The sequence below is a fragment of the Mya arenaria genome, chromosome 7, assembly GCF_026914265.1.
Source record: "Mya arenaria isolate MELC-2E11 chromosome 7, ASM2691426v1".
NCBI classification, from domain to species: Eukaryota; Metazoa; Mollusca; class Bivalvia; order Myida; family Myidae; genus Mya; species Mya arenaria.
This window is the reverse complement of record NC_069128.1, coordinates 22,720,806-22,747,851: the sequence shown is the minus strand read 5'-3', so window position 1 is coordinate 22,747,851 and position 27,046 is coordinate 22,720,806. Positions and strand designations below refer to the sequence as shown.

Genomic DNA, 27,046 nt, shown 5'->3' with positions numbered 1-27,046 from the left:
TACCATCGCCTAGACGCGACTACCAAGATAGCATTTATTATATTTTGTTTTTATTTGCAGCATAATCCGGGATTGTAATGCACTTGTCAATTGTAGCCAATGCCCCGCCCACCCCTCGCCCTTGACCCAGGGGTATACCGGGGACAGCAGAGGCAATGGGCTTTGTTTTTACCTTTCAGGTGGCCCCGCAGTGCCTAGTGAATGTGGTTTTGTCTTCATATTGAAAATAGTCGGGAATGGGCCTCACATAGGTATTCAGGGTTGCGGGGTCGTTTGGTAGGGATTTTACCAGCAGTGTGTCCCTGCAGGTCGGGTATTTTACCCGGGTTTTGAGAGACCGGAAGTCAAAGTCCCCGCTATTTCGGACTTGGGGGGGGGACTTATATAATTGGCTGGTGCATAAAAACATCTAAATAACCAAAAAAAGCACTCTGAAAAATACCCTTGTTCTTTTTGTTTTAATAAGCACATGTCATTGCATTTCCTGTGATAATAAAAACAAAATTTAGTCTATGTTATATGGAGTCTGATGTTTGATGATGCCTGTGTAAGTGATCATCTTTTACAAATCCAAAATCAATCCAAAGTTATGTCTAAATACAGTTGCATATGATGTTAAACTGATTCAGGTAGATTTATATAAGTCGTTTCAAACTTTTTACTAAAAGCAGGGTTATTTATTATTATGAATGATCGTCATATTAAAGTACGTTAATTATTTAAGAAATTAGATTTATCCATATAATTTTTGTACTAAACACGGATAAATAAATAGTATGTATTCCGACATTTTCCCAATGTCCGTTAGAGGTTCAGTTCAAGATGACATTAAAATGGGTTTAAAGGCAATTATTTTGAACAATCTTTCTTATTTATATTGAATATAAGGAAAAATATATATTTTCGCTCTTCGCTCGCTTCGGTTTTTATGAAAACTGACAAAAAAAAAATAATTTTTTTTTCGCTCGCTCCCTCCAATTTTTTTTTTTGGCAAAAATCCGAGGAACTAAACATTAATTTGGTGTAGCCTTATTATTCTTAAATTATACATTCTGGCCATGGTACATGAGATGCGCAATACATCTGTCCGTGCATATTTCTGTAGCCCAGTCAGCCTCCAGTCTAGTGTCACATGAGGTGGCCCGTATCTGGAAAACCCAAATATTCACTATCGTTTTGTATAATGCTTGTACGTGTGTCATCGATTGTTATGAACCGTGTATAATGTCAAAGTGCAGCTCTGTGGTACAGTTGTTTAATGTTAGTGCTTAGTATATTTATAGTCATAGTGGCTGTATGGCGATACACCATAATGCTACGTTGATATTCGGTCTATGAAGTGAGTCATTCAAGTGCAGATAAAGTTTGGATTGAACAAGCTGCCTTACGATAGATTATCTTTATTCAGTGTCGTGCTGCCGTGTAAATATTGGATAAAATGAAGTCCGTGTATTTATCATTGTTGTTTGTTTGTTTGGTGTTTGATCGGATGCTGAAATCGATAACAACACACGATATTGCCCCCATAAGAATCAAAGGTAAGTACAGCCATGAACTGGTTTGTGTATTATTGTAGTATAATTCAATTGTACTAGTATAATAAATGATTTTAAATCAATGAATGGGCCATATTTTATCTTTAATATTGGAAATCAACATGCATCAAAGAAAACTAAAATTCAAAGTTATCTCGACGTAAGCAAGATAACAAAATTTCCGCTTTATTAACATAGAATGGTGGAGTCATTTGTTCGACATTTGATTTGCTTAAGGTGGTGGTTTTCTTAAGGTCGATTAACCTTCTTTTAGTATTATTCCATATTATTCTCAACATACTGAAGGACTCGTTTCTGCCATTGTTTATTCATAAGAAGGGTACGTGTGTAGCTTAGTGTGTTATTCATACATAGTTTGATGTGTAGTAATGTGAAATAGACTATTGATTGATTTTACTTATACATGCATATACATATATAATGGGTTGCATCGTCTAAATGTATTCAGCTGTACTGCGATGTCGAGAATGCATGTGTATATTTACACCTCAACTTCCATTCCTTAAATGAACTGTCTTTCGGCAGTTGCGTTTATCAATCGATGAACGCAACATCTTCGGATATGCTCGGATCGCAGTTCATTGCATAATAATATATATGAAAACTATTGATCTTGCTATTGCTTGTATTGTGTCAGCAGGTCGTTAAAAACATAAATCAACATTTGAGAAAGTGTTTATTTTATTTTTAATTTTAAATGTATTGTTGCCATAAGTGTTTGAAGTTTACGTTTAAAAGTGATTTCCAAGTGGTTGATCTTTTCCCGCGTTATTGTGACGTCATTTGAAAAAATGCTTCCGGTGTCAGTCGGGTCGTTCTATTTACAGAATGGGTAAGGCAGGGTTACTGAAAGATTTTCTTTAATGAAATGAAGTATTGTTTTAACAATTATTGAATGAAATAATGAACTATTGGTGTAAATATAAGTAATGAGTTGCGGGGTTCGGACTCCACACACATTGATAAGCCCAATTGCGTTCATACCCTGATAATGACATCAAGCTCGCAATTCATTATTTAAGTAAATCTTATGAAATCTTAAGTTATTACATTGTTTGACGAGGATGGGTAAAACTCTTCACTTTGGAAGTTAATTGTATTGGCTATCTATCCACCCATCCATCCATCCATCCATCCATCCATCCAGTACCCACCCTAAACCCAACAACCCACCCATCTATCTATCCATTTGTCTGTTTCTGTATTCTTAAGGAAAGAATACAGTCGTATTCAAATATGAACAAATATTTCGTTCGGACCAAAAAGTATTAGCGAATTTAAATGTCCGACATGGCTGTCAAGCTTTATGTGAATGTTCCGTTTGAAATATTGTTGTTTATACGGTAGTGCAATTTTAAAATTAATTTAGATGATAGTAGCAGTTAATTAAGTGTCAGTCTGTTAACAGCGAAAGCATTGTTTAAATAAAATTACGCATTTAATTATTCAATTATAGTTTTTAATTAAGAATTAAGGGTGATGCTCGGTGATATGCATCTAACAGAACTAACCGTAGCAGCTGTTAAATGATTTCATTTACATTTTGGTAAATCTTATATATCTGCGCTGTCCATGAACCGTTTTTGATTCCTTGTTTCGAAGGCCAGCTGCTTTATGGAACAGTTGTGGCAAACTTTCTTTTTTCAGCGCTGTCCATGAACTGTTTTTGCTTTCCTTGTTTTGAAGGCCTGCTGCTATATAGATTGATTGTGGCAAATTTTCGTTTTACAGCGCTGTCCATGAACTGTTTTTGCTTTCCTTGTTTCGAAGTCCAGCTGTTATATGGATTATTTGTGGTTAATCTTTTTTTCAGCGATGTCCATGAACCGTTTTTGTTTCCTTGTTTCGAAGGCCAGCTGTTATATTGATTAAATGTGGCAAATTTTCTTTTTTAGCGCTGTCCATGAACCGCTTTTGTTTCCTTGTGTTGAAGTCCAGCTGCTATATGGATTATTTGTAGTTAATCTTCTTTTCCAGCACTATCCACGGACCGTTTTTGTACTCATCGTTTCAAAGGCCAGCCGCCATGGATTAATTGTAATAATTATTTTCCAGCGCTGTCCATGAACCGTTTTTGTTTCATTGTTTCGAAGTCCAACTGCTATATGGATTATTTATGGTTAATCTTCTTTTCCAGCACTATCCATGAACCGTTTTGTACTCCATGTTTAGAAGGCCAGCTGCCGTGTAGAAGGCCGGATGTTATTGATTAATTGTGGTAAATCGTCTTTTTCAGCTCTGTCCATGGACGGGTTTTGTATTCAATGTTGAGAAGGCCAGCTGCCATGTAGAAGGCCGGATTTTATTGATTAATTGTGGTAAATCGTCTTTTTCAGCTCTGTCCATGGACGGGTTTTGTATTCAATGTTGAGAAGGCCAGCTGCCATGTAGAAGGCCGGATTTTATTGATTAATTGTGGTAAATCGTCTTTTTCAGCTCTGTCCATGGACCGTTTGTGTACCCCTTGTTTAGAAGGCCAGTTTCAATGCAGGAACTGTAGATGCATTATGTCAGAGTTTGTCTGTGATCTGGAGGATGACTGCATGGATAATTCAGATGAACTGGCCAACTGCAGTAAGTATGAACATAGACGTACTATGTTGATTATTCAATGCTCATTTTTAAAACCTTAATATATAATAAGGAGCAATTTTGTCCAAAAAGAGTATTTGTCAAAGAATATGCGACTAGATGGTAACATAAATGTTTTGTGCTTTATGAATGACGCCTGGCGGTATTTAATAAACAAGGGTTATATTATTTTAATTTTCCTGATAGTGTGTATGTATAATGCTGTTTAAAATTACAATATTATTCAAAATCAAAAATAAGCATTAATCGGTTGATGCCGTCAAGTCGTTAATTGCCTAGTGCAGTTATATCTCAACTAAAGGCCTTCCTCAGTGCAAAAGCGGATAAAGAATTAAAATGTTTCAAAAGTTGTTGTTACTTTACTTTTAGGGAATGATATCTTTCTAGAGAAAATCTTTCATATTTTGAAACATGATTTAGTGTAATATGGTATTTAACAAGTTTGATGAATATAGACAGGTTTTGTGAAAAATTGCTCTCGAAAACCCATTGAGCAATGTATTGTGGTTTCTTAATGATATATCTTTGAATAAGAAAGATATTTAATAGAACACTGGAATTGTGTATACTTCCTGGTTACATAAATGCAAATATTATGTTGAAAATAAAAGCAATCACCACAAAACCACACCAAGTTGATGAGTTGGTAGACTTGATTATTTTGACTACAGACCAACGATCACTATATTAACAACGAAGAAGGCAGCGCAATCATGTTAAAGAGTGTAGTTTTAATTTCACCTTTAATTCGACCTATAGTTTTGAAATACTGTGTACTGAAAAACGTTCGATCCAAATAGCACATATCGTGTGAGGACGCTGTTAACCGAAACCGAAAAGCATTCGACTGTTCTCCCGAACGATTTAAATATTCTATGATACAATCATTTATAATTTATTTTATGTTACGTTCGAAGCTGTGTTATTTGTACATACCTTAATTTTAAAGTGTGTTTTTGATGATTATCAATCGATTACTATACACTCCTAAATAGCTTTGAATAATTTATTTATGGTAATTCGAATCAGAAACGTCTTTAACATAACATGCAAATGCTAGCCTATTGAATGTCTCTTCCTTTTATCCTCTTACCTGCAACACAACAGGTAAACATCGGCGCTGAGATCAAATCAATGCAAAAGCGTTTGTGTATTCCTTAATGATGCTATGGTGATGGCCGTTGCTTCAGCCCATGTGCCTAAATTTTTTGGAAAGTAAATAATGACCACCTTACTTGTTTCCCTGCGGTAAGACACCCATGTTAAGGTGAACTGTTTCTATTAGACAGCGGTTTGTGTATCCCAAAATGTTGGCCAATACTTGTTTCCTCCATATAAACAACGAAGTCCACCTAAATGGCCGCCAACGAGTCTTTTGACGATTTAGTTTACTACGGCAGACTCGTTTAAGGGACACATTAGAAATGTCAAAATAATAAAAAAAAGTATCCCTGGGCGCTCATTATTGCAGCTAATAAACACCGATGCTCAGATAAACTAGTTCAATGATGCAGCGGCCTGTGTAGTTCCAGTCGAAGGTCAAGACTTGTTTCGCTGCTAAAAAAACACCGATGCTCAGATTAACTGGTTCAATGTAACAGCGGCGTGTGTACCCCAATTGATGGTCACTACTTCTGCCGATATGCCAATAAACTTTCATATTTAATAACGGACCTCCGTATTTACGTACCAAAAGGAAGGCAACGATATTTAAGAGAACGATTCCGATGTTAGAGTGGTTAATGGTGCAATTAATTAATGACTGCAACACCCAAATCATTTGCAGATATGCCAATAAAGTGTGTATATTTAATTAATGACTTTCATTCTTGCTTTCCCCCAAGAAGAAGGCGATGTTTAGGATTGGCCATTATGTATGCTGATATTTCAATAACCTTTGAAACCTTTATATCATATATCGTCTCCTTGCGTGTTTCTAGCTAGACACCGATGTTCAGGTGACCAGTTTCAATGTAATAACGGCCTGTGTATTCCCAACCATTGGCTCTGTGATGGCACTTCCCTCTGTCCTGACGGCTCAGATGAGACGTATTGTCACACAAGTAAGTTTCGTAACAGTGCTAAGATACATCGAAAACTATTTGTGTGTGATTCGGTCATACAGGTTACATGTGGAATGTACCAGAACTATTATATTGACAGACTCAGTTATGTCGTCTGCTATGCTGTTTGAAAGTTTATTCGTTCGTCCTTTTCGTCCAAATCATAACTGTACCTTTTATAAATTCAGTTACGTTTCATTTTGAAACAAAGTGAAGTCATTGATATTATAGTCCTTAGAACTGGTCCCATTTTCGTTGTTTTTTTCAAAGATATTTGAAGGATAAAATACGTGTCTGCAATATAATTAAATTAAAAGGCTTATTCGAAACCTTGATAAATAAATATATATTGAAACTTCAGGAAATCTTATTCAGCCAAACTGTACAAAGGTCGAGTTTCTGTGTCCCGCAACAAACCATTGCATTTCACTGGCAAGATTGTGTGGTGGTTACGATTCGTGCGATTTGAAAGGAGTACAAGACCCATGTCCTACGTTTCTTCGTGAGTATGCAACAACACCCTTTAGCATAGTCCCTACTCTATATAAATATAGAGAATTTATTTTATTTTATTTTTGGGTAAATGGGGTGCAGGGGGTGTGTGCAGGGTGGTTAGAAACGGACGAGAACTCTTAAAAGGGTCGAAGGATTTAAATACGTTTTGACATTGTTTAACCCCCAGGATGGTAAACAAAATGCATTTATCGCAATTACGAAATGCAATCAACTCGACAACATTATCTTAAACTAGCGCGAACAACGTCATTACGAAATTGCATTTATCACATGCTTACCCTTGTTTTCCGTGTAATATACCCATTACGAATATTTTTATCTTACACATGTGTAAGATAACCTATCAGACATTTCGATTGGCCAGACACGCAGCCTAGATATCCCTCCGCATTGTTTGTAAACAAAATGGTTTAAATGCCAGCAAATACTTACCGTAATAATGAAGCTGTAAGACTTTCGGGAGAGAAATGGCTAACGAATCATAGTGCCAGAAAGCATCTTGTACACAAACTTTCTGATAACAATGTTCCGCCAACCAGATAATGCAGATTACTAGTCACAGAAATATCCAGTCAGTCAACAAATACAGCCACAATAGTGACAAACACCACAAGAACATTTCAAACATCTCCATCTTGACCAACACAAGCAATATGCAATCAATGCCATTTACTTGCCAATTTAATCAGCTGTCGGTTACGAAAACACAAATACGAATTCCGCAGCACGGACATCTCATGACACATCCCATGGCGGCTAGAACATCATGTTCTCTGGAAACATTCCTGGTGGAAATTAACTTTTTCAACAGCAACATCCATGCAGTACAGAGTAAGGCTTCGCCGTTATCATCTGCATGTTGTGAAACGCCATGTATACCAAGAAAACGCTGCAAAATCATCGTAGAAAGCGACAGCGAATAACTTTTAAATCCGTGCACACAGAAAACTTGACAGACCGATGTAGGTCACATAAACCGCGTAAATGCATGTACTCTGAGTGTGACGTCATCAAATTGTGTACTTATTGGGTTTTTTGGTTAAAATCGTTCGTTATTCATGTTGTTGGATATTTTACTACACACTTTTGTATTTGTGACTTGTTAAGCGCTTTATCAGCTTTTAAAACTTGATAACTGCTAGTTACTTTTGTCATTTTAATTTGGAACTATATATATGGCGCATCGTTGACATTCTACTCTGAGTACTTTGGCTGTCAAACAATCGGTTCAGAAAATGGAACTTAATTGGTAATAAAAACACCGTTTTAAGCATGTGATTAAAAAGATCTGACACTCGTCATTTAATTCAAGAATTTTATTAAACTCGTCCATGAAAGTTGTTAGTAAGCTCGCCAGAGGCTCGCTTACTAACAAATTTCATGAACTCGTTTAATAAAATCTTGTATTAAATGACAACTCGTGTCAGATCCTATATATCGCGGGACTGTCTAAATGCCAAAAATGTCGCTTTATATAATATAGATTCCATTTTTAAACTAAGAAGTTATTGGTTTAAAAATATTTTAAACGAATTGATCATACTTGCACTGTTATTTTCATAAAATATTTCAATTGAAAGCTAAATTATGTTCAACTGAAAGGAAATGGGGAGGTAGTAAGACAGTAGTATTGGCACATATATCGGCGATATTTCACAGGTAATAAGACAGTAGTATTGGCACATATATCGGCGATATTTCACAGGTAATAAGACAGTAGTATTGGCACATTTATCGGCGATATTTCACAGGTAATAAGACAGTAGTATTGGCACATATATCGGCGATATTTCACAGGTAATAAGACAGTAGTATTGGCACATATATCGGCGATATTTCACAGGTAGTAAGACAGTTGTATTGGCACATATATCGGCGATATTTCACTAAAACGTTCATAATTTTTCATACCAAAATGCTGACATCACATTTATTCTAGAAACATGAGCTTAATCTTTTTCACCTGAAAATTTTCATTGTTTCTCTAGGTATTTGTCTGGCTAAAACCACCAAAAGAGTCCGGTCACTGCTCAAGTAATGTTTGCAAAGCGCTATGCTCCGCACACTTACCTACCTCATTAGCATACAGAGAGTTAGTGGCCGAGTTAGGGATTCCCTTGGTATTACACATACATTTCTATTTAATAAAGTATCGTGTGAACCTTGGGATTTTATTAAACATAATCCTAGAAGTTATCATAGTTATAAAGGCACTTTTACCATACTTTTTTTCTCGACTTAGGTAATCCTAAGTGTTTCTCGAACTTTAAGAAGAAAGAGACACCGTATTTGCATTCAACCTCAGTTTATATTCAGTACGTGTTGACACAAGTTAAAAACGCAATGAACAGGGAAGTAAACGGACGTTTAAAACGTAAAAAAGGATCATGCGTGATTGTTGTACACAATGTAACATTTGGATATTGCACGTTCATAGCACCATTGATTAACACGAATATATTTTCGTCACCTCTTGGATGAAAATGGATTTTGAACAAGATGATGATTATATTATGGTAACTACGGTGACAAGCCAAGAAGCCAAACATTAACCACAATCTATGTATAAATGCACAAGATTAAGGCCTAACAGACACCGAACGTAAAACAACAAAGACTATGTTTAAAGGCACGCGGTTACCGCCAAGCAGACACAGAACGTAAAACAACAAAGACTATGTTTAAAGGCACGCGGTTACCACCAAGCGGACACAGAACGTAAAACAACAAAGTCTATGTTTAAAGGCACGCGGTTACCACCAAGCATACACAGAACGTAAAACAACAAAGACTATGTTTTAAGGCACGCGATTACCGCCAAGTAGACACAGAACGTAAAACAACAAAGACTATGTTTATAGACACTTAGTTACGGTCAAGCTAACTCTGATTCTAAACAACAAAGACTATGTTTAAAGACACTAAGTTACGGTCGAGGGAACACTGATTCTAAACAACAAAGACTATGTTTAAAGACACTAAGTTACAGTCAAGGGAACACTGAGCCTTAAACAACAAAGACTATGTTTAAAGACACTAAGTTACAGTCAAGGGAACACTGAGCCTTAAACAACAAAGACTATGTTTAAAGACACTAAGTTACGGTCAAGGGAACACTGATTCTAAACAACAAAGACTATGTTTAAAGACACTAAGTTACGGTCAAGCAGACACTGAGCCTTAAACAACAAAGACTATGTTTAAAGACACTCAGTTACAGTCAAGGGAACACTGGTTCTAAACAACAAAGACTATGTTTAAAGACACTAAGTTACAGTCAAGGGAACACTGAGCCTTAAACAACAAAGACCATGTTTTAAGGCACGCGGTTACCGCCAAACAGACACTGAGCCTTAAACAACAAAGACTATGTTTAAAGACACTCAGTTACAGTCAAGGGAACACTGGTTCTAAACAACAAAGACTATGTTTAAAGACACTAAGTTACGGCCAAGCAGACACTGAGCCTTAAACAAAAAAGACTATGTTTAAAGACACTAAGTTACGGTCAAGGGAACACTGATTCTAAATAACAAAGACTATGTTTAAAGACACTCAGTTACAGTCAAGGGAACACTGGTTCTAAACAACAAAGACTATGTTTAAAGACACTAAGTTATAGTCAAGGGAACACTGGTTCTAAACAACAAAGACTATGTTTTAAGACAGTAAGTTACGGTCAAGCGAACACTGAGCCTTAAACAACAAAGACTATGTTTAAAGACACTAAGTTACAGTCAAGGGAACACTGGTTCTAAACAACAAAGACTATGTTTAAAGACACTAAGTTACAGTCAAGGGAACACTGGTTCTAAACATCAAAGACTATGTTTAAAGACACTAAGTTACGGTCAAGCGAACACTGAGCCTTAAACAACAAAGACTATGTTTAAAGACACTTAGTTACAGTCAAGGGAACACTGATTCTAAACAACAAAGACTATGTTTAAAGACACTAAGTTACGGTCAAGCAGACACTGAGCCTTAAACAACAAAGACTATGTTTAAAGACAGTAAGTTACGGTCAAGCAGACACTGAGCCTTAAACAACAAAGACTATGTTTAAAGACACTAAGTTACGGTCAAGGGAAAACTGATTCTAAACAACAAAGACTATGTTTAAAGACACTAAGTTACAGTCAAGGGAACACTGATTCTAAACAACACAGACTATGTTTAAAGACACTAAGTTACTGTCAAGCAGACACTGAGCCTTAAACAACAAAGACTATGTTTAAAGACACTCAGTTACAGTCAAGGGAACACTGGTTCTAAACAACAAAGACTATGTTTAAAGACACTAAGTTACGGCCAAGCAGACACTGAGCCTTAAACAAAAAAGACTATGTTTAAAGACACTAAGTTACGGTCAAGGGAACACTGATTCTAAATAACAAAGACTATGTTTAAAGACACTCAGTTACAGTCAAGGGAACACTGATTCTAAACAACAAAGACTATGTTTAAAGACAGTAAGTTACGGTCAAGCGAACACTGAGCCTTAAACAACAAAGACTATGTTTAAAGACACTTAGTTACAGTCAAGGGAACACTGGTTCTAAACAACAAATACTATGTTTAAAGACACTAAGTTATAGTCAAGGGAACACTGGTTCTAAACAACAAAGACTATGTTTTAAGACAGTAAGTTACGGTCAAGCGAACACTGAGCCTTAAACAACAAAGACTATGTTTAAAGACACTAAGTTACAGTCAAGGGAACACTGGTTCTAAACAACAAAGACTATGTTTAAAGACACTAAGTTACAGTCAAGGGAACACTGGTTCTAAACATCAAAGACTATGTTTAAAGACACTAAGTTACGGTCAAGCGAACACTGAGCCTTAAACAACAAAGACTATGTTTAAAGACACTAAGTTACAGTCAAGGGAACACTGAGCCTTAAACAACAAAGACTATGTTTAAAGACACTAAGTTACGGTCAAGCAGACACTGAGCGTATTCTACATCAGAAACTAGGTTTAAAGGCATAAAGTTTAGGCCTGGCGGACGACAACGACTGATAATATGTACTTCACTTACATAGGTATATCGCTTTTTATGATTTATAGTCCAACAGAGCTCAATATCTTAAAACCTCATAAGCTCTACGATACTCGTGAATTAATCGTAGATCGCTCGAAAACGTTTTTCACAGCGACCTGAAAAAATGATAATGAAGGTTACACCGTAAATTCACCCATATTGACTAGTAATAATGAATATACTTATGAATTTGTTATAAGGCCGTTGTTCCATGTGAACGCATTCCGCATGCGCAGTGCTCATTGGTTAAAAATAATTTGAAAGGTGTTGTATGTATTCCATGTGTCCGCATCAGCATGCACTAGTACCTAGTTCAAATATATTATGTTTATTCTTTATTTGCATCAAATTTGCATTGAGTTGGGTATTGAGCCGTCTTCTGCAGATACAAACACACTGCCGACAAGATTTGGTTTAAGAAAACGTATGGAAAATGCTTAGAAATTGAGCTTTTTGATGACTTAAGCCTTGAGTCTATGTGTTAATGTCTATATATTTTCCGAAACAAATTTGTTGATTGTATAGTCCAATTGTATGACAATCTTTCCTTAGAAAGACAATTTGTTATCTCGTTTTGCAAACACATGGTTTCTGTTATGATACGCGAATACATAACACGCATACATGGAATATCTGACACATTGAATTAAAAGGAATTGTAATGCAACACGATGCAAAAGAGTTCTGCGTAAGATGGACGTGACTCGTTATAGATTTATTTTAATATGTAGCTTAATTTAAGTAAGTACAGTCATCTTGAAGCAGTCACGCTCAATCAGAACTGTGTTAAATTTAAGTTTAAATTTTGGAATACGTTTCTGATATACTGAATGGGTTCTTACGGTGGTAAACGATTCAACATTAAATAACGATAATTAATAAAATAATAAATGCATCAGTACTTGACATTTCAGACAATATGACGGCATGCCCTGTCTCACACTGCCCACGTGGACCCGAGTATATGTGCACCATTACTGGGACACCACAGACGGGGATACATCTACTGTGTAACTGTAGGAAAGGGTTTATTGTCGATGTAAGAGACACGAGCAAGTGTATAGGTATGCCCGAAGTTGTGTCCCATCTTGTACATAGAGTGACGCTGCTTTTCTGAATATGAATGTTATATATTTTAAACATATAAATATAAAAAGTATACATATTCTTGTAACTTCAAGGTAAGAATGACGTAATATTTAAAAAGCCGTAAAAATGAGAACTATATTTGTTTAACTCCCAAAGCTAAAATATGTTTTGATGTACGGTATCTGTTGTTTTATTTTGCATAATAATGATTAAATCAATAAGTTTCTCTTATATTTCATACAAAATGCATGTTTAGGTATATGCCTAACTACCTATATCCCAACACTTCATAAGAGTGGTCAAGTGGTCAAGTTGCCGCACAGTGACCACTGTCATCACGCATACCACGTGATGATAATCAAAATCAAGTATTTGTTGTGTGTGTGTTTTTAACTCAGAAAGCATTGTTATATTTCAGAGCTTTTACAAAATAATACGCAAATACATTATATAAAAAAAAAACTTTTAAAGCAAAAAAATAGCTTTTTCGCGTGTGATGGCAGTATCAGTGAAAAACTTCGGATGCTCTTGTTTTACTCGCAACACAAGTAAGGATTAAAAAAAGAGAACTTTCCGAGTCTTAAAAGAATAGACATATGACTCAAGAATCATTAAAGAAACTGGATTATTGTTATCGAAGGTTGGTCATTTATTTTTAGATTTTAACGAGTGTGACACATACGGTACGTGTGAACAGAAGTGTACAAACCAACACGGCAGTTTCCGCTGTTCTTGTCGACACGGTTACAGGCTGCAAGGGGTCGGCAAATGTATAGCAGCAAGAAGTAGGTGATATTGGTATATTATGTGTTGTCTTGTTTATGTCTATTTCGTTTTCCGTCTTGTTTAAGCTTATAAAAAACGAATGTCCCGTTTTCCGCTCCTACCAGGAAGTTATACTCTATATGTTGGCAAATGTATCGCGACCGGCGTAAATTCAATTTGATTAAGATTTTATACCGTTGCTGCACTTCAGTGGGGTCGATATAATGATTTATCGACCTGATAAAGCAATATCGATCTCGGGCTACGCCCTCGGTTTATATCGTTTTACTCTCCATATCGACTTCAATGTGTTTATTATTACATCGTAAGTTTAGAACACATGGTACTTCTCAACAAATTAACATACTCATATATAAAGAGCTTGAAAACGATTTCCACTGTCATCCTTCTTGGGTTTTTTCTTGTCTCTAGAACTATCATTTCCTTCTCATCTGTTGCCACAGCAGAGTAATTCCGTGCCAATCTAGCACGATTTCCCCGTCATCTTTATGGAACACCTTAAGGTGCCCTCTCACAAATTGACCGTTTATACAACTTGTTTTATTTTTTGTCTTGGAATGAGCGAAATTTTGTGTAAAAATCTGCAAACCAGTGATAAAAGACTGCTGACAAAAAAATCAGATGGCAGATTTTCATATTTCCGTTCCAAAATGAGTGTTTTATGGCTTAAACCGTTACTAACGGGTTTTTTTTAACTTAAATATAATTGTGCAATCGAATGTTTTGACATCAGTCTTATATGACTGGTTTCCTTGGATTTTCGAATAAATTGGCTCGTTCCTAGACAAAAAAAAATATAGTTGTCAAAACGTTCGATCTGTGACAGTGCAGCTTTAAGAAATTTTCCAAATATATGTTTATATGAAAGTACTGTTATAAAATGATTTTGCGCATAACCGGGTGCTTGCTATTATTGTCATCTATACCATGCAGCGGGTTTGTTTGTTTTAATTAATCATGAACACTATTCCGAATATATAAGAATTGACAAAGTCAAAAGTGTTTTAAATACCTTGTAATGCAAGTGTATAGCTGATTCCTGTCTAGGTGCAATAATTCGCCCTGTAACGCCGCATAGCAGCATCCCCGCATAAACGTGTTTTTGTTTATGCGGTGATTTTCAACGCATAAACGAGGCGACCACGTTTATGCGGCGACGCTCAACGCATAAAGCAGAAATTGCTTGAATGGGGCGCAACTGTGCCTTTTTGCCACATAAAGAGGATTAACTAAATCATTTGTTATAGAGCTAAAAATAGAGTTCTAATAGTTCAACAAAAACGATGGTGATGACGTTGATAATGATGATGATGATGATGATGATGATGGTGATGATGATGGTGGTGGTGGTGATGATGATGATGATGATGATGATGATGATTATGATGATGATGATGATGACGATGGTGGTGGTGGTGGTGGTGGTGGTGGTGGGGTGGTGGTTGTGATACTGTCATTTTGAAGAAAATACGTAAAAAGTAGGCACGCAAATTGGTCAAATTTAAGGTAATTTAAAGTTGAGCCAAAATTGAAAGTTGAAAATAAATTATTACTTCCCTTGGAGTGTTCACATCTACATTTTCTTGGTTACAAATGACTAGTGCATAAAAACACAATCAATGAAAGAAAGACGTCCATGATGACCCTATATCAGTCATCTGAGTCCTCTTGTTCGAGTGCCCAAACTAATGTTGTGTTGAAATTTTTGGAAACAACATCATTTTCAAAAGTTATCCTTTCGTTGCCATGGTAACCAGAGATATACGCTGGTGATCTAGACATGAATACATTTCACAATAGCACCATTACCAGTGATTCTTGACATTGAAATAATTCTTAGCTCATCTGAGCATAAAGAGCACATGTGGAGCTGTGAGAATTGTTGGATTTCTGTTGCTTGTCCGTCGTTAACAATTGATTTTTCTAGAAACGTTTGAAATGACGTTGAAAGTGCGCATTGTCAGGGGTACATGCCCGTCAGTCTGACAAAATGGCGAGAATATATGTTACGTCATACGACGATTCAATTTTCTGATTGTCCCAAATGACGGTGTTGTGCGTTGTCGTAACATTAATCCCGCCATTAGTCGGACAAAACGTTATTTCAAACTTGTTCGCAGAAAGAACAATTTGTTTGATTCACGATTAAACCGATCTTTGTCAGAATTTACGTCTCAAATAGTTTAGTTCAAATTTTGGTTAAGTGGACACAAAATACAAAGTCCGATCTTGATGAAACTTTATCAACCACTATTGTACTAGTATGTATTAAAAAAAAAATATGCGGTGAAAGTGTGCCTTTTTTCCACATAAGAAAGTCCTGTTTATGCGTTGAAAATCACCGCATAAACGTGGTCGATTTCGTTGCGGCGATGCTGTTATGCGGCGTCCCCTGTAGATCATAATCTGAGATGGGATGATGATACCCCACAACTGATATTCCCTTTAATTCCTCTGACATTGACCGGAATGCATTGTTTGGATTTTATTCCTGGCTTACAAACAGAAATCGCAAATCAAATGATTTAAATCGTCGGATGAAAAGTTAACGAATGTTCGTGTTTTTAAATACGGCTGGTACATTTTTGCTTCGTAGATAGTCCTAAAACGTTTCACCGTTGTCTAAGTGCATTGTCAAGTGTTCGCAGCATCTTTATTTTTCAACACTTGTTGTTTTTGATCATCTGTCAGACAGGCGAAACGTTCGGAGGACGCCATTTTGTTTACACGGAAGTAACCCCTGACCTTGTGACGTAAATGTTTTGTACCCTGGCAATTTCGCACGTGAGAAGTTTCTCACAGGTCAATTCATGTTTAAGGCCCCACCCAGGAGTAAATCCCTATATTAACTACACATAATCACGCCAAATTTGAGCCAATGGGAAGCGCGGAACCAATATGATTTACAATGAACTGTTTTGTTTTAAGTAGGTATGTGTGTATACCTGTTTGTAAACAGTCATTACTGTTTTTCTACCCCTGTCATCACGTTTACACTAAGCAAGCTAAATGTATCGATACCTGAAGTTAGTGATACTGATGTAAGCAATGTTTTATTGTTGACTGCGGCTCGTTTGTTTGTTTGTGTGTTAGTTAGTGTGTTGGTAATGTGCCTTTGTAGATCAGTTTCGGAAGGCTACATCATGTTTTAATGTGACAACGGAAGAAGAAAACATTGAAGTAAAATGTATGTGTTGAATTGTGTATGTCTTCCATGAATAGTAAGTTCGTGGTAGTTATGCTGTTCTCTATGGGAAATTCACATATTGCACGGAGAGCAAAAGCAGCACAATTAGAAAACAACGGAATAGGTGGAACTGATATGTTAGGTGTTGTTATGTCTGTGTCCTGATTACTTGTCTATTTTGAAGTTCTTTAGATAGTCGTAGGGAACGTGTTATGATAGGCCCCTTCTTTATATATATTATGGAGCCTAAAAGTGCTAACTGCATTGCATATTTAAATCATAGGATGGGCAAAAGATTCTTGCATGATACTTAGCTCTATCGAAATATTGAAACGGCTGAAAAATTTAAAAAAGTTACAACACAATTAGTTTATATATTTAACTGTTCTGAGTGTTTTCTTTCGTATAGACGATCCTGTTTTATATGTGAGTTCCACTCAAAACCTTTTACAAATGTCGATGGACGGTAACGATGTCAAGCAAATAATAAACGGATCCATCTTGAAATTTGAACTGGACATTTCAACACAGAACTTGGCAGTGTTTTGGATTAACTTGGATTCTAAGAAGGTAAAAGAGTCTTGCATGAGACAAACACTCATCCAAGCATATCCTACGTCACTTAATTTGAAATTACTGATACAATAATGATGCTTGAACTTTAACTTAAATTTTGCAACAGTGAAAGTAGTGTTAATATTTCGAAAATAATATTCTTAACTTTCGTCTGGCTTGCTCAACTCAAGGATGCTTTTCTGCAGCAATATGATATAAAAATTAATAACCTACATATTTGTCCAAAGGTATTTATCACATCAAACGGCGATAGCACAGAGTTACCAATAAAAGGATTGATGTCCCCCTGTGACCTGGCTTGGGACTGGCTGGCAAGAAATCTCTACATAGCCGACTGTGGGGGAAGGAAGGTCACCTTGTTAAGCTTGAGTTCAAAGAGACAGAAGAATATAATTAACGATGGCATACAAAGTATTCAGGCAATAGCTGTGGACCCAAGAACAGGGTAAGGCGATAAATATGAACTGAAGTATTCAGGCAATTGCTGTGGACCCAAGAACAGGGTAAGGCGATAAATATGAACGGAAGTATTCAGGCAATTGCTGTGGACCCAAGAACAGGGTAAGGCGATAAATATGAACTGAAGTATTCAGGCAATTGCTGTGGACCCAAGAACAGGGTAAGGCGATAAATATGAACTGAAGTATTCAGGCAATTGCTGTGGACCCAAGAACAGGGTAAGGCGATAAATAGGAACTGAAGTATTCAGGCAATTGCTGTGGACTCATGAACAGGGTAAGGCGATAAATATGAACTGAAGTATTCAGGCAATTGCTGTGGATTCAAGAACAGGGTAAGGCGATAAATAGGAACTAAAGTATTCAGGCAATTGCTGTGGATTCAAGAACAGGGTAAGGCGATAAATAGGAACTAACGTATTCAGGCAATTGCTGTGGACTCAATAATTGGGTACGACTTAATGATAGCATTAAATATGAAATAGAACGATCCAGGACTTAGCGATAGCATGAATATGAAGATTCAGGCTATGGCAATAGTTGTTGATCCAATAACAGGGCAAAACTTAACAATAGCCTAAAATATGAGATGCAGTCGAAACCCGTTAGCTCGAACTCACTTGGCTCGAATTCCTCATTGGCTCGAACAGGATGTAAAGGACCGACATATATACACTGAATATAAGCATTCCCGCTAGGCTCGAACTTTCCGAGGCTCGAGGTCTTTACGCCGGTCTCTAGGAGTTCGAGAAAACGGGGTTCGACTATACATTGATTCAGGCAAAAGCTGTGGACCCCGAACATGGTAAGGATTAACAATACCTTAACATATGAAATAGAAGAATTCATACATTAGTTGTGCAGTCAATAACGGGATAATGTTTGACGATATTATAATATATTAAAAAGAAAGCCTTCAGTCAAAATCTGTTGACCCGTGCTATTTCTAATCAATAATTGGTGATTACTAGTGCGTTTGTTAATTGACATTATTATAATTCAATTGTTGTCACATTTTCAGCTACTTATTTTACTCGGACTACGGTCAATCCCCAAAAATTCAGCCTCGAATAGTTCGTACGTTTATGGACGGGAGTAGACGCTTTGACATCAAGATTGGAAGAGTTTTATCTGTCATTACCATCAGTATTGATGTTGCTGCAAAGTTTGTATTTTAATCATGTCTTTATTATTTAGTTAAATTGGATAGCGTTATATCATATGTTTTGTTCAGAGCATGATTCTGATAAACAAAATCGATATTAATATAAAAAATGAACCATATCTCGACATGTGGGCATGAAGACATTCATTGGCTTTTATTGTTTTATTGGTCATTTAAAGGACGTTTCAGGAAACATTACTTAATAGTTTAGTATTTTTTTAAGATTATTATTAGTGGATAAAGACATGTAACATATTGAAACTGCAAACACACTTTTATGGCCTTAAGCTATCTTTGCATATCTAAGTTAAAATAAAAAAATCAAATAGACAAACCTCAATAGTTATCTATAACGATGTAAAGGTCATATATCATATATTAGTGACCAGCAAGAAATATTTTTTTAAATGATACCAAAATGATATTAGTCACAAGACATCAACATTTAACTTAGGTAACAGATATATGTCAGTTAGTTCAAACATTTTATAGTTTACAACGATTGTAAAGAAAGTTATGAGAACTGATACTAAGTCACTCTCATTGTGTTGTGGGGGAAACCGCAGTACCAGGAGTAAACCTACTTGTCCGGCTTGGTGACCACTAACCAAACTCACATGCACCCAGGCCGGGAATTGAACCCGGTCGCCTTGTTGAGAAGCGAGTGTACTAACCATTTCGCATACCGGACAGCCGTCAGTTATTCATGCTCGACTCTGATTGCCTAAAATACAATCACTTTTTTGTACTCGTACATTCGTACATCCTTTGTTCGTGTGTTGTATGCACTTACTGATATTAACATTGATTCGAACCTCCATGCTGACGCTTACTTTTACTATCATATAAATAAAGAGGTATTCTAAATTGCACAAGGCACATTGGAAGCGTTTTCGGTAATTCTTCTTCATTTTTTATGTTCTCACAGACATTCTGCCTTTCTCCTCTTTATCTGCTTATGTACTCCACACTACTACTTGACTTTTGCACTTCTGTTTTCCTAATTACAATTCTGATCAAGCTCTGTATTTCATAATTTTGCTGCGTACAAATTTGGTAAATCAATTTAATGTTTTAAAACAAAAGATATGTCATAAACACAAACGATCACGCATCGAGTAATTCTAAACCACATATGGGGATATTCACTTTCGTTTCCTTTATTTTGGAAATAATATATATTATGTTCAAGTTCTGAGTGCCTTTATTGATATTTATATACATGTATTGAATACTATGTATTTAAACACATTGTTTTATTATAAGTTATATATATTTAATATTATACATTCAAAACTATCTATGTTATAAGAAATACACAACGTCACAATATTAATGAAGTCATGACGTCACAACAATGATGTAACAATTCAAAAATGAAGATGTTCAGACCTTAATAAAAATGTAGGCATACAACACACTGACATATTCTGTTTCAGAAGAATATACTGGGCCGATAACAAGCTCAATACAATTGACTCGTCTGATTATAACGGCCTTAAAAGGTATGCATTTATAACACTCAGTACGTTTTGAAATATTTCATAATGTATTTTTTATGATGTTCAATATGAAAAAAACTGGTTTGAAGATGAATCAGTGTAGTTTCTTAAAACTTTAAAGGCATTCGTTTACTTTGCGAAGTAATTTAAAGCGAGATAGCAACGTCAATGTATTCGTACGATATACGTTAAAAGAATTCGAACACCATCACAAACAAAAAAAACATCAAAATGTGTTAACAAACAAGTATTTTTGCAATCTGTTCGATTAGATCTGTTTGAACTGTTCATGTTGCAAACCAATCTAAATTATATATATTTTGCGAATAATTTCTTTTTATTTAGAGTTCGGATTGTTTCTGGAAGTCGAACAATTCCTTCTCCAGTTGCCATAGCAATGTTTGAGAACGATTTGTACATTGCTGACACAACGAAAATGGCAATTTTGAAAGCGAAAAGATTCAATGTTGATCAGCAGAACGTAAACGTCATATCAAAATTCAACACAGAATTGACCTCCATAAAAGTTCATCACCCAGTCTTACAAAACTTGGGAGGCAGAGGTAAGAATGTATGATTTGTATTAAAAATGGGTCTTTCAATATATATATTTATTAATCAACTATTACGTATTTGACGAGATACAGAGACAATTGCGGTATGAATACCAGACAACTGAAGACAATATATGCCAGAATTCTCTCGATATCTACCAAACTCGGCCAATATCAACAAAACTCGCCTAATATGAGTTTCCTCCGTTTTAATTGGCTACAAAACTCGCCTAATATAGCTTTTGAGAAATGGGTCATTTTCATTGGCTGTCGAAACTCGCCTAATATGAAAAATATGCAGGAAACTATTTTTAAAGGTAGCCATTTTGTTTTCTGTTTTCCGACTGTTTTGATTTTTTGTGCTTCGTATAACTTTATTTGGAATACTTGAACCTATTGAATGATTGCACCACTTTGTACGGTTTGATATAACAGTTGTATTTAACCCGTTTGTGGATTTTACGACTATTATGATTTTGTACGCCGACAAAATGGACGACGAAGGTGAAACATTTGACGTTTTGGCAAACGATATACAAAATTAAGACGAAAAGACATGCTTCCTTACAATGTACAGTGCTTTATTCATAAGTTTGTGCAATGTCACTATAAGTATGCATGTCAAAATCAGCAAAGTCAAGTCTAGAAAAGCAGACACCATGAATAAGGGATAAATACGGCTTCAATGTGAACTAAAGGTAAGTTATAAGAATGTTTTTAACCAAAACGGCAATAGTTAATTAATAAAATACTTATTAATAAGGTGATTTCATATTAGCCTAGGCCAATAGGAAATCACCTAATTAATAACATTATGATATATGACCCTTCGATAATTTTCAATGACATTTATTTATTAAATGATATGAGGAATTTTGGTTTGTACCCGTACTTTCTTTTTGCAATATTCATGTAAAATATAAAACAAATCATTCGAGAGGAAGGACACTTATGAAGTAGAATATACAACCAATGTTAAAGGGACAAGACACCAACTGATAAAATTGCAAGAAAAAAGAAAATTGTCAAAACTTACATAACATTGATATCGTTCTGTTAGGCATTGCTTACTTACTGATGTATCACATCGCTTACGACACATGTATCTTTCGCATGTTTGCGTATTTTTCCAATTCCATATGCATTTGTAATAACCTAGGGACATCCTGTAGTATATCTGTATATTGTAATGGGCCGGTGGCCTTATAGCAAATAAACTTTGTCATTGTCATGCACATGCTTAATATACATACAACATGTACTATAATTTGGGAAACCATTATGCGCTATTTTAATAGCAAAGTGGAGACAGTGACAAAATTTTCTTTAAATCATGTGAAAAGATGTGATATAAGATTTATACTAGCTAGTATTGACAATTCTATACTTGTTATTTCGAAATAATGTATTTGACGATTGCTATGGATCATCTGGTGTCAAGCCCCTTTAAGTAGCCTCTGTTTGACTAAATCTGCTCAGACAGCAATGACACGTGCAGCTCTGTCAACTTTCTGCAAATCATGTTTTCTCCGCTACTATAACAAGTTTGATAAATATGATATAATGTAGGGATCCAGTGTTTCTTATCTTCGGCCTCTCTTCTTTTTCCTGCTTAACACGAGTATCAGTAGAAATATCCCTGTAGTTGTTATAACATTATATCTTATAAACTTACAATCTAAAAAACCAACATGTTTCTCCAGAGCAGCATATATGCGAGAACGCAGGGTGTGCACATCTATGTGTGTTAACCCACACGTTTGATAATGATGATCGGGGATATCGATGTATGTGTGAGGCCGGATTCCGACCATACTCGAATATAACGTCATGTCGATGTAAGTCACTTGGCTACATTTTTTAAAATACAAGTAATCATAATTATAACTTTACACTCCTGGAAACAAAATATTTTTAAGTATACACAAGTTCATTTATTGAAAAAAATGCAAAACGAATGATTTGTTTTCTTTGTTCTCTATATTAAATTACTTTCAACCGATGTTTAAAATTTACTTAAAGTAGTTCGTATGTCATTAATACCTATCTTATAATGCATTTTACTTCTAAAGCTACTGTCAACAGTTCAACAAATCATGAACGCTGATCAGTGAATGCCATTCTTTTTGTAGCATTTGACGAGTTCCTAATACTTGTCACAAAACATTCTATTCGTGGAATTCCTCTCGAAGGGGCACTAAGTCACTCGGTCGATGCCATGTCTCCAGTGATTGGTCCACGTGGCACCAAGACCGGAAATAGCTTTGTAGCCGTTGATTACGATGCAAACAGTGACGAACTGTACTTCTCGGATATTTACAATAGAGCCATATTCAAAACGGAAATAAACAGCGGGGGTATGTTCATTTGTGAATGATTGGATATGAATTTATTCAAAACACTAGTGCAAAAATGGTACATTGTACATTGCTTAGAATTAATGATTATTGTTGTTAAGTGTTTAAGTGTACTCCGGCATTCGTACATCCTTTGCTCGTGGTTTGGTGTTTAACATACTATATATATACATTACTATATGTATCAGAATACTGACTTGGCGGGGATTTTCACTACCGCCATTCGACGTATTGTACATTTTTATCCCGTAAGGTACAGTGTTTGAAGTTTTCATTAGTAATGCATGTTCATTAACCTACATGTATATATCAATACGACAGTAGTGGATCCAGGAATCCAAGGCTATCACCCTGAACATGGGACAAATTCCTTACTCTTTTATCCTAAACACTGCACAAACTTTAATGAACTGCTATTGTAAATATGTTTGATATTCGTAGAAATATTGAAAACACATCATAGCCAAACTACTTGGAGGAGGTTTTCAAAATAAGACCTTAACAGCGTTTGGTGCCTGTATGTATCGGTAGTTGGGGCCTACGATACAGGTCCTGGCCAAGTGGTACATCCCTTTTTTACCAAATCTTGGAAACTTCCCTAAATCAACTTTTGATGTGCTGTCATGACTGAATTCAAATGTAATCTTATTTGTTTTAGTTATTTCATACGTCATGACCAACGATATCAGATCAGTTGAGGGAATAAGCTTGGACTGGATTTCCCGCAACCTTTACTTCACCGATTTTATAGCAAAGACGCTTTCAGTCGTTCGCGTAGATCAGCGGGATCAACCGCGTGTTCTCCTTACTGATCTTGGTAGTCCTCGTTCCGTGGTTGTACATCCAACAAGAGGGTACGATGTTAAGTATTGAAGCGTTTAAAAGTAACCCATGTTTTTCGATAATTTAAACATCAAAATACTGAGAAAAAAACAAGTTTATCGAAATGTTCAACCCTGTATGTGTATGTAGTCATGGTCAAGTTCGGCGGTGACTAATAAATAGCGGTAATCCAGAGCCCAGGGTTCGATTCCCGGTAGTTTCAGCTGACGTATGTTAAGTTACCATATTCCTGCCGTTGTAATCAGTGTTATTCTGTGTAAACTTAAACAAGTGTACCCATCTTGTAATGATGAATATATACTTGGAAATAGAGTTCACATCAAATTAACAGACAATTATTTAACACAATACATCTACATATTACAGATACGTTTTCTTTGCTGATTGGCTAAAAAACAAAAACAACTTTCCTTACATTGGTCGTTGTCAAGGAGACGGTAGTCACATGATCAAAATTCATCGATATGAACTCGGATGGCCAAATGGGATGTGCTTAGATCTGAAAAAAGATCGGGTGTTTTGGGTTGACGCTTATTTCGATAGGTAATTTACATACTTTGGTGTATTTTCTTTCTACGTTAAACTAACCTCTGATAATTCGATGGACACTACAGGGACAAACCTAGTAGTCAAACAATTAACAACAAACGACTTGGACAGACTGCTCAACATCCTTGTTTGAGTTATAGTATACATTTCACCCAGCAGTTATCCAAACATAACCCGATAAGAGACGTGAAGAACACGTGTTACTGCGTTTTACGATTGTTAATTCAACAGATGCATATCATGAACATACGAGACGTGTTTTATAAGCATAACGCCTTTACCTTTGATTAGCCATAAAATATCTCGTAATACTCACCTTTGATGATAAGCAAGGCTGTATTCTTTTCTTTATCAAATCTGACTTGTATTGACTATCGTGTGGAGTTTTGTGCTGTTGTTCCATGTTTCTTGTTTGTGATTTTTTTTGTGTTCTATGTCTTTTGCGTTTACCCAGTCCCATTAAACGGGGTTTATGTTTAAACTTTTGGCTACTGAGCTTGTTTTTTCCACATAAGTATTGTAGAAAGTGGAATATATGGACCGGTCAAACATATTTTTCACAATGCATCTTATTTTTATATATATCTTATTTATCCGTTTTATACAATTATCTTATCACCAGTCACTAAAATTTCAACATATTTGTATTGAAATTGTTTAGGTTACAACATACCAACCTGGATGGCAACGATCTACAGACAGTGGATACAGTGAAACTGGTCCATCCTTTTGGTGTTGGAATATTTAAAGGTAAAGTATACAATTCAAATAACTGTGCAAAATGAAATCTCTTGTGGTATTTTTTTTCAGTCACTGTTAAACGGGGTTTTCTTTTTAAAAAACGCGAGGCAAAGTAACATGTTCATGTATGAAATACGTGAGAGACGAAACGTGAAGACCAAAGCAAGAGAGCACTGGAGACGGTGCATAACGGGTGAATACAATATATTGACTGCCATTATGAAGTAAAGGTCAAAGATCAAACAAAAAAGGCGGCAGAATAGTCGACTAAACATGAGGAAGCAGAAGAAGTGAAGAAGAAGAGGTCACTTGTGAGTCTTCACGCAATGGTGGATACTGGAGAGATACTTACAAAAGTCAGGTCATAACGGGCAGAAGAGTCGACCCAACTTGAAGAAAAGGAGAACATTTGATAGTCTTTAGACAACTGTCAATATCGGAGAATTACTTACATAGAGAAATTGAGATAAAAACTCAGGTAACTGCGGGCAGAAAATGAGAATACAGTAAAAGAAGAGAAAAGAAGCTGCAATAAATAGTGAAAACAAGAGAGTTTCTTCCAATGAGATTTTGAGGTGAAGGATCAGGCTGAACAAGAAAAGAAGCTTCAAGAAATTGTTAATACAAGAGAGATACTTCTCATGAGACGTTGAGTTCAAAGATCTGGTAACTCGAACAGAGGAGGAGAATACAACTTAAAAAGAGAAAAGAAGCTGCAGGAATGGTGAATACAAGAGTAACTTGGGAAGAAAAGATAAACAAATTTGAAGAGGAAATGAGACAGAGACTGCTTAATAATTGAATATTACTTCTCTTGAGAAATTGAGGTCAGAGTTGAGGTCAACATTTTCAAAAGCACAAGTGTTCGATCACCTGAGTATTTTTAAGGTCTCTTGTGTTGTTGTTTCATTCGTATTGTATTCTTTTGGATGAATAAGTGCTAGACAAGTGCGAATAAAATACTGCTAAATATGCTTATCTTTCTTGGAAAGCACTACTAGATAAAATTGTCCATAAATAAAACTAAAACGTTTTTGTACCTAACCGGAACCACAATATTATTTTGGTTTGGACTTACGTAAATTGTTAAGCGTAACACAATCGTTTTTTTCCTTTCCTTTGACCTTAATATTAATTTCTTTAGGTTTTATATATCTGACGGACTGGAAACTACAAACAATTACAAGGGAGAAGTTGTCAGACCCCTCCTCTTCTACAATGCTTCTAGAGGGTGTGGAATACTTACGAAGTCTCAGGATTTTCTCTCGCAGTCTTCAGGAAGTTCCAGGTAAAATTGATAACATAACAGGTTGTTGCAATCTGTTATTTGTTGTTTACTGGTGCTGGATAACTCGATCAAGCGTGTCATGCACGATATTATTTGTCACTCATATTGATTTTACACCTAACAAGAGAAATGCGTTAAGCAGACATGTGTAGTATGGTTTTGAGTTATAGAAATAGA

At 35.8% G+C, this 27,046-nt stretch overlaps 1 protein-coding gene across 1 annotated transcript in view; it reads left to right on the top strand.

The window, feature by feature from the left end:
* Positions 1 to 1,259: 1,259 nt before the first annotated feature.
* Positions 1,260 to 27,046, top strand: part of LOC128240732 (low-density lipoprotein receptor-related protein 2-like) — a 165,517-nt gene continuing 139,730 nt past the window's right edge. The window contains exons 1-17 of the mRNA XM_052957533.1: positions 1,260 to 1,538; positions 3,993 to 4,130; positions 6,089 to 6,211; positions 6,573 to 6,713; positions 12,689 to 12,838; positions 13,523 to 13,648; positions 17,246 to 17,406; positions 17,640 to 17,857; positions 18,892 to 19,035; positions 20,475 to 20,540; positions 20,883 to 21,100; positions 22,795 to 22,929; positions 23,224 to 23,448; positions 24,107 to 24,302; positions 24,658 to 24,834; positions 25,502 to 25,590; positions 26,726 to 26,869. Of these exons, the coding sequence (XP_052813493.1) occupies positions 1,439 to 1,538; positions 3,993 to 4,130; positions 6,089 to 6,211; positions 6,573 to 6,713; positions 12,689 to 12,838; positions 13,523 to 13,648; positions 17,246 to 17,406; positions 17,640 to 17,857; positions 18,892 to 19,035; positions 20,475 to 20,540; positions 20,883 to 21,100; positions 22,795 to 22,929; positions 23,224 to 23,448; positions 24,107 to 24,302; positions 24,658 to 24,834; positions 25,502 to 25,590; positions 26,726 to 26,869 (2,551 nt within the window). The 5' untranslated portion in view covers positions 1,260 to 1,438. The remainder of the gene's footprint in view (positions 1,539 to 3,992; positions 4,131 to 6,088; positions 6,212 to 6,572; positions 6,714 to 12,688; positions 12,839 to 13,522; positions 13,649 to 17,245; positions 17,407 to 17,639; positions 17,858 to 18,891; positions 19,036 to 20,474; positions 20,541 to 20,882; positions 21,101 to 22,794; positions 22,930 to 23,223; positions 23,449 to 24,106; positions 24,303 to 24,657; positions 24,835 to 25,501; positions 25,591 to 26,725; positions 26,870 to 27,046) is intronic.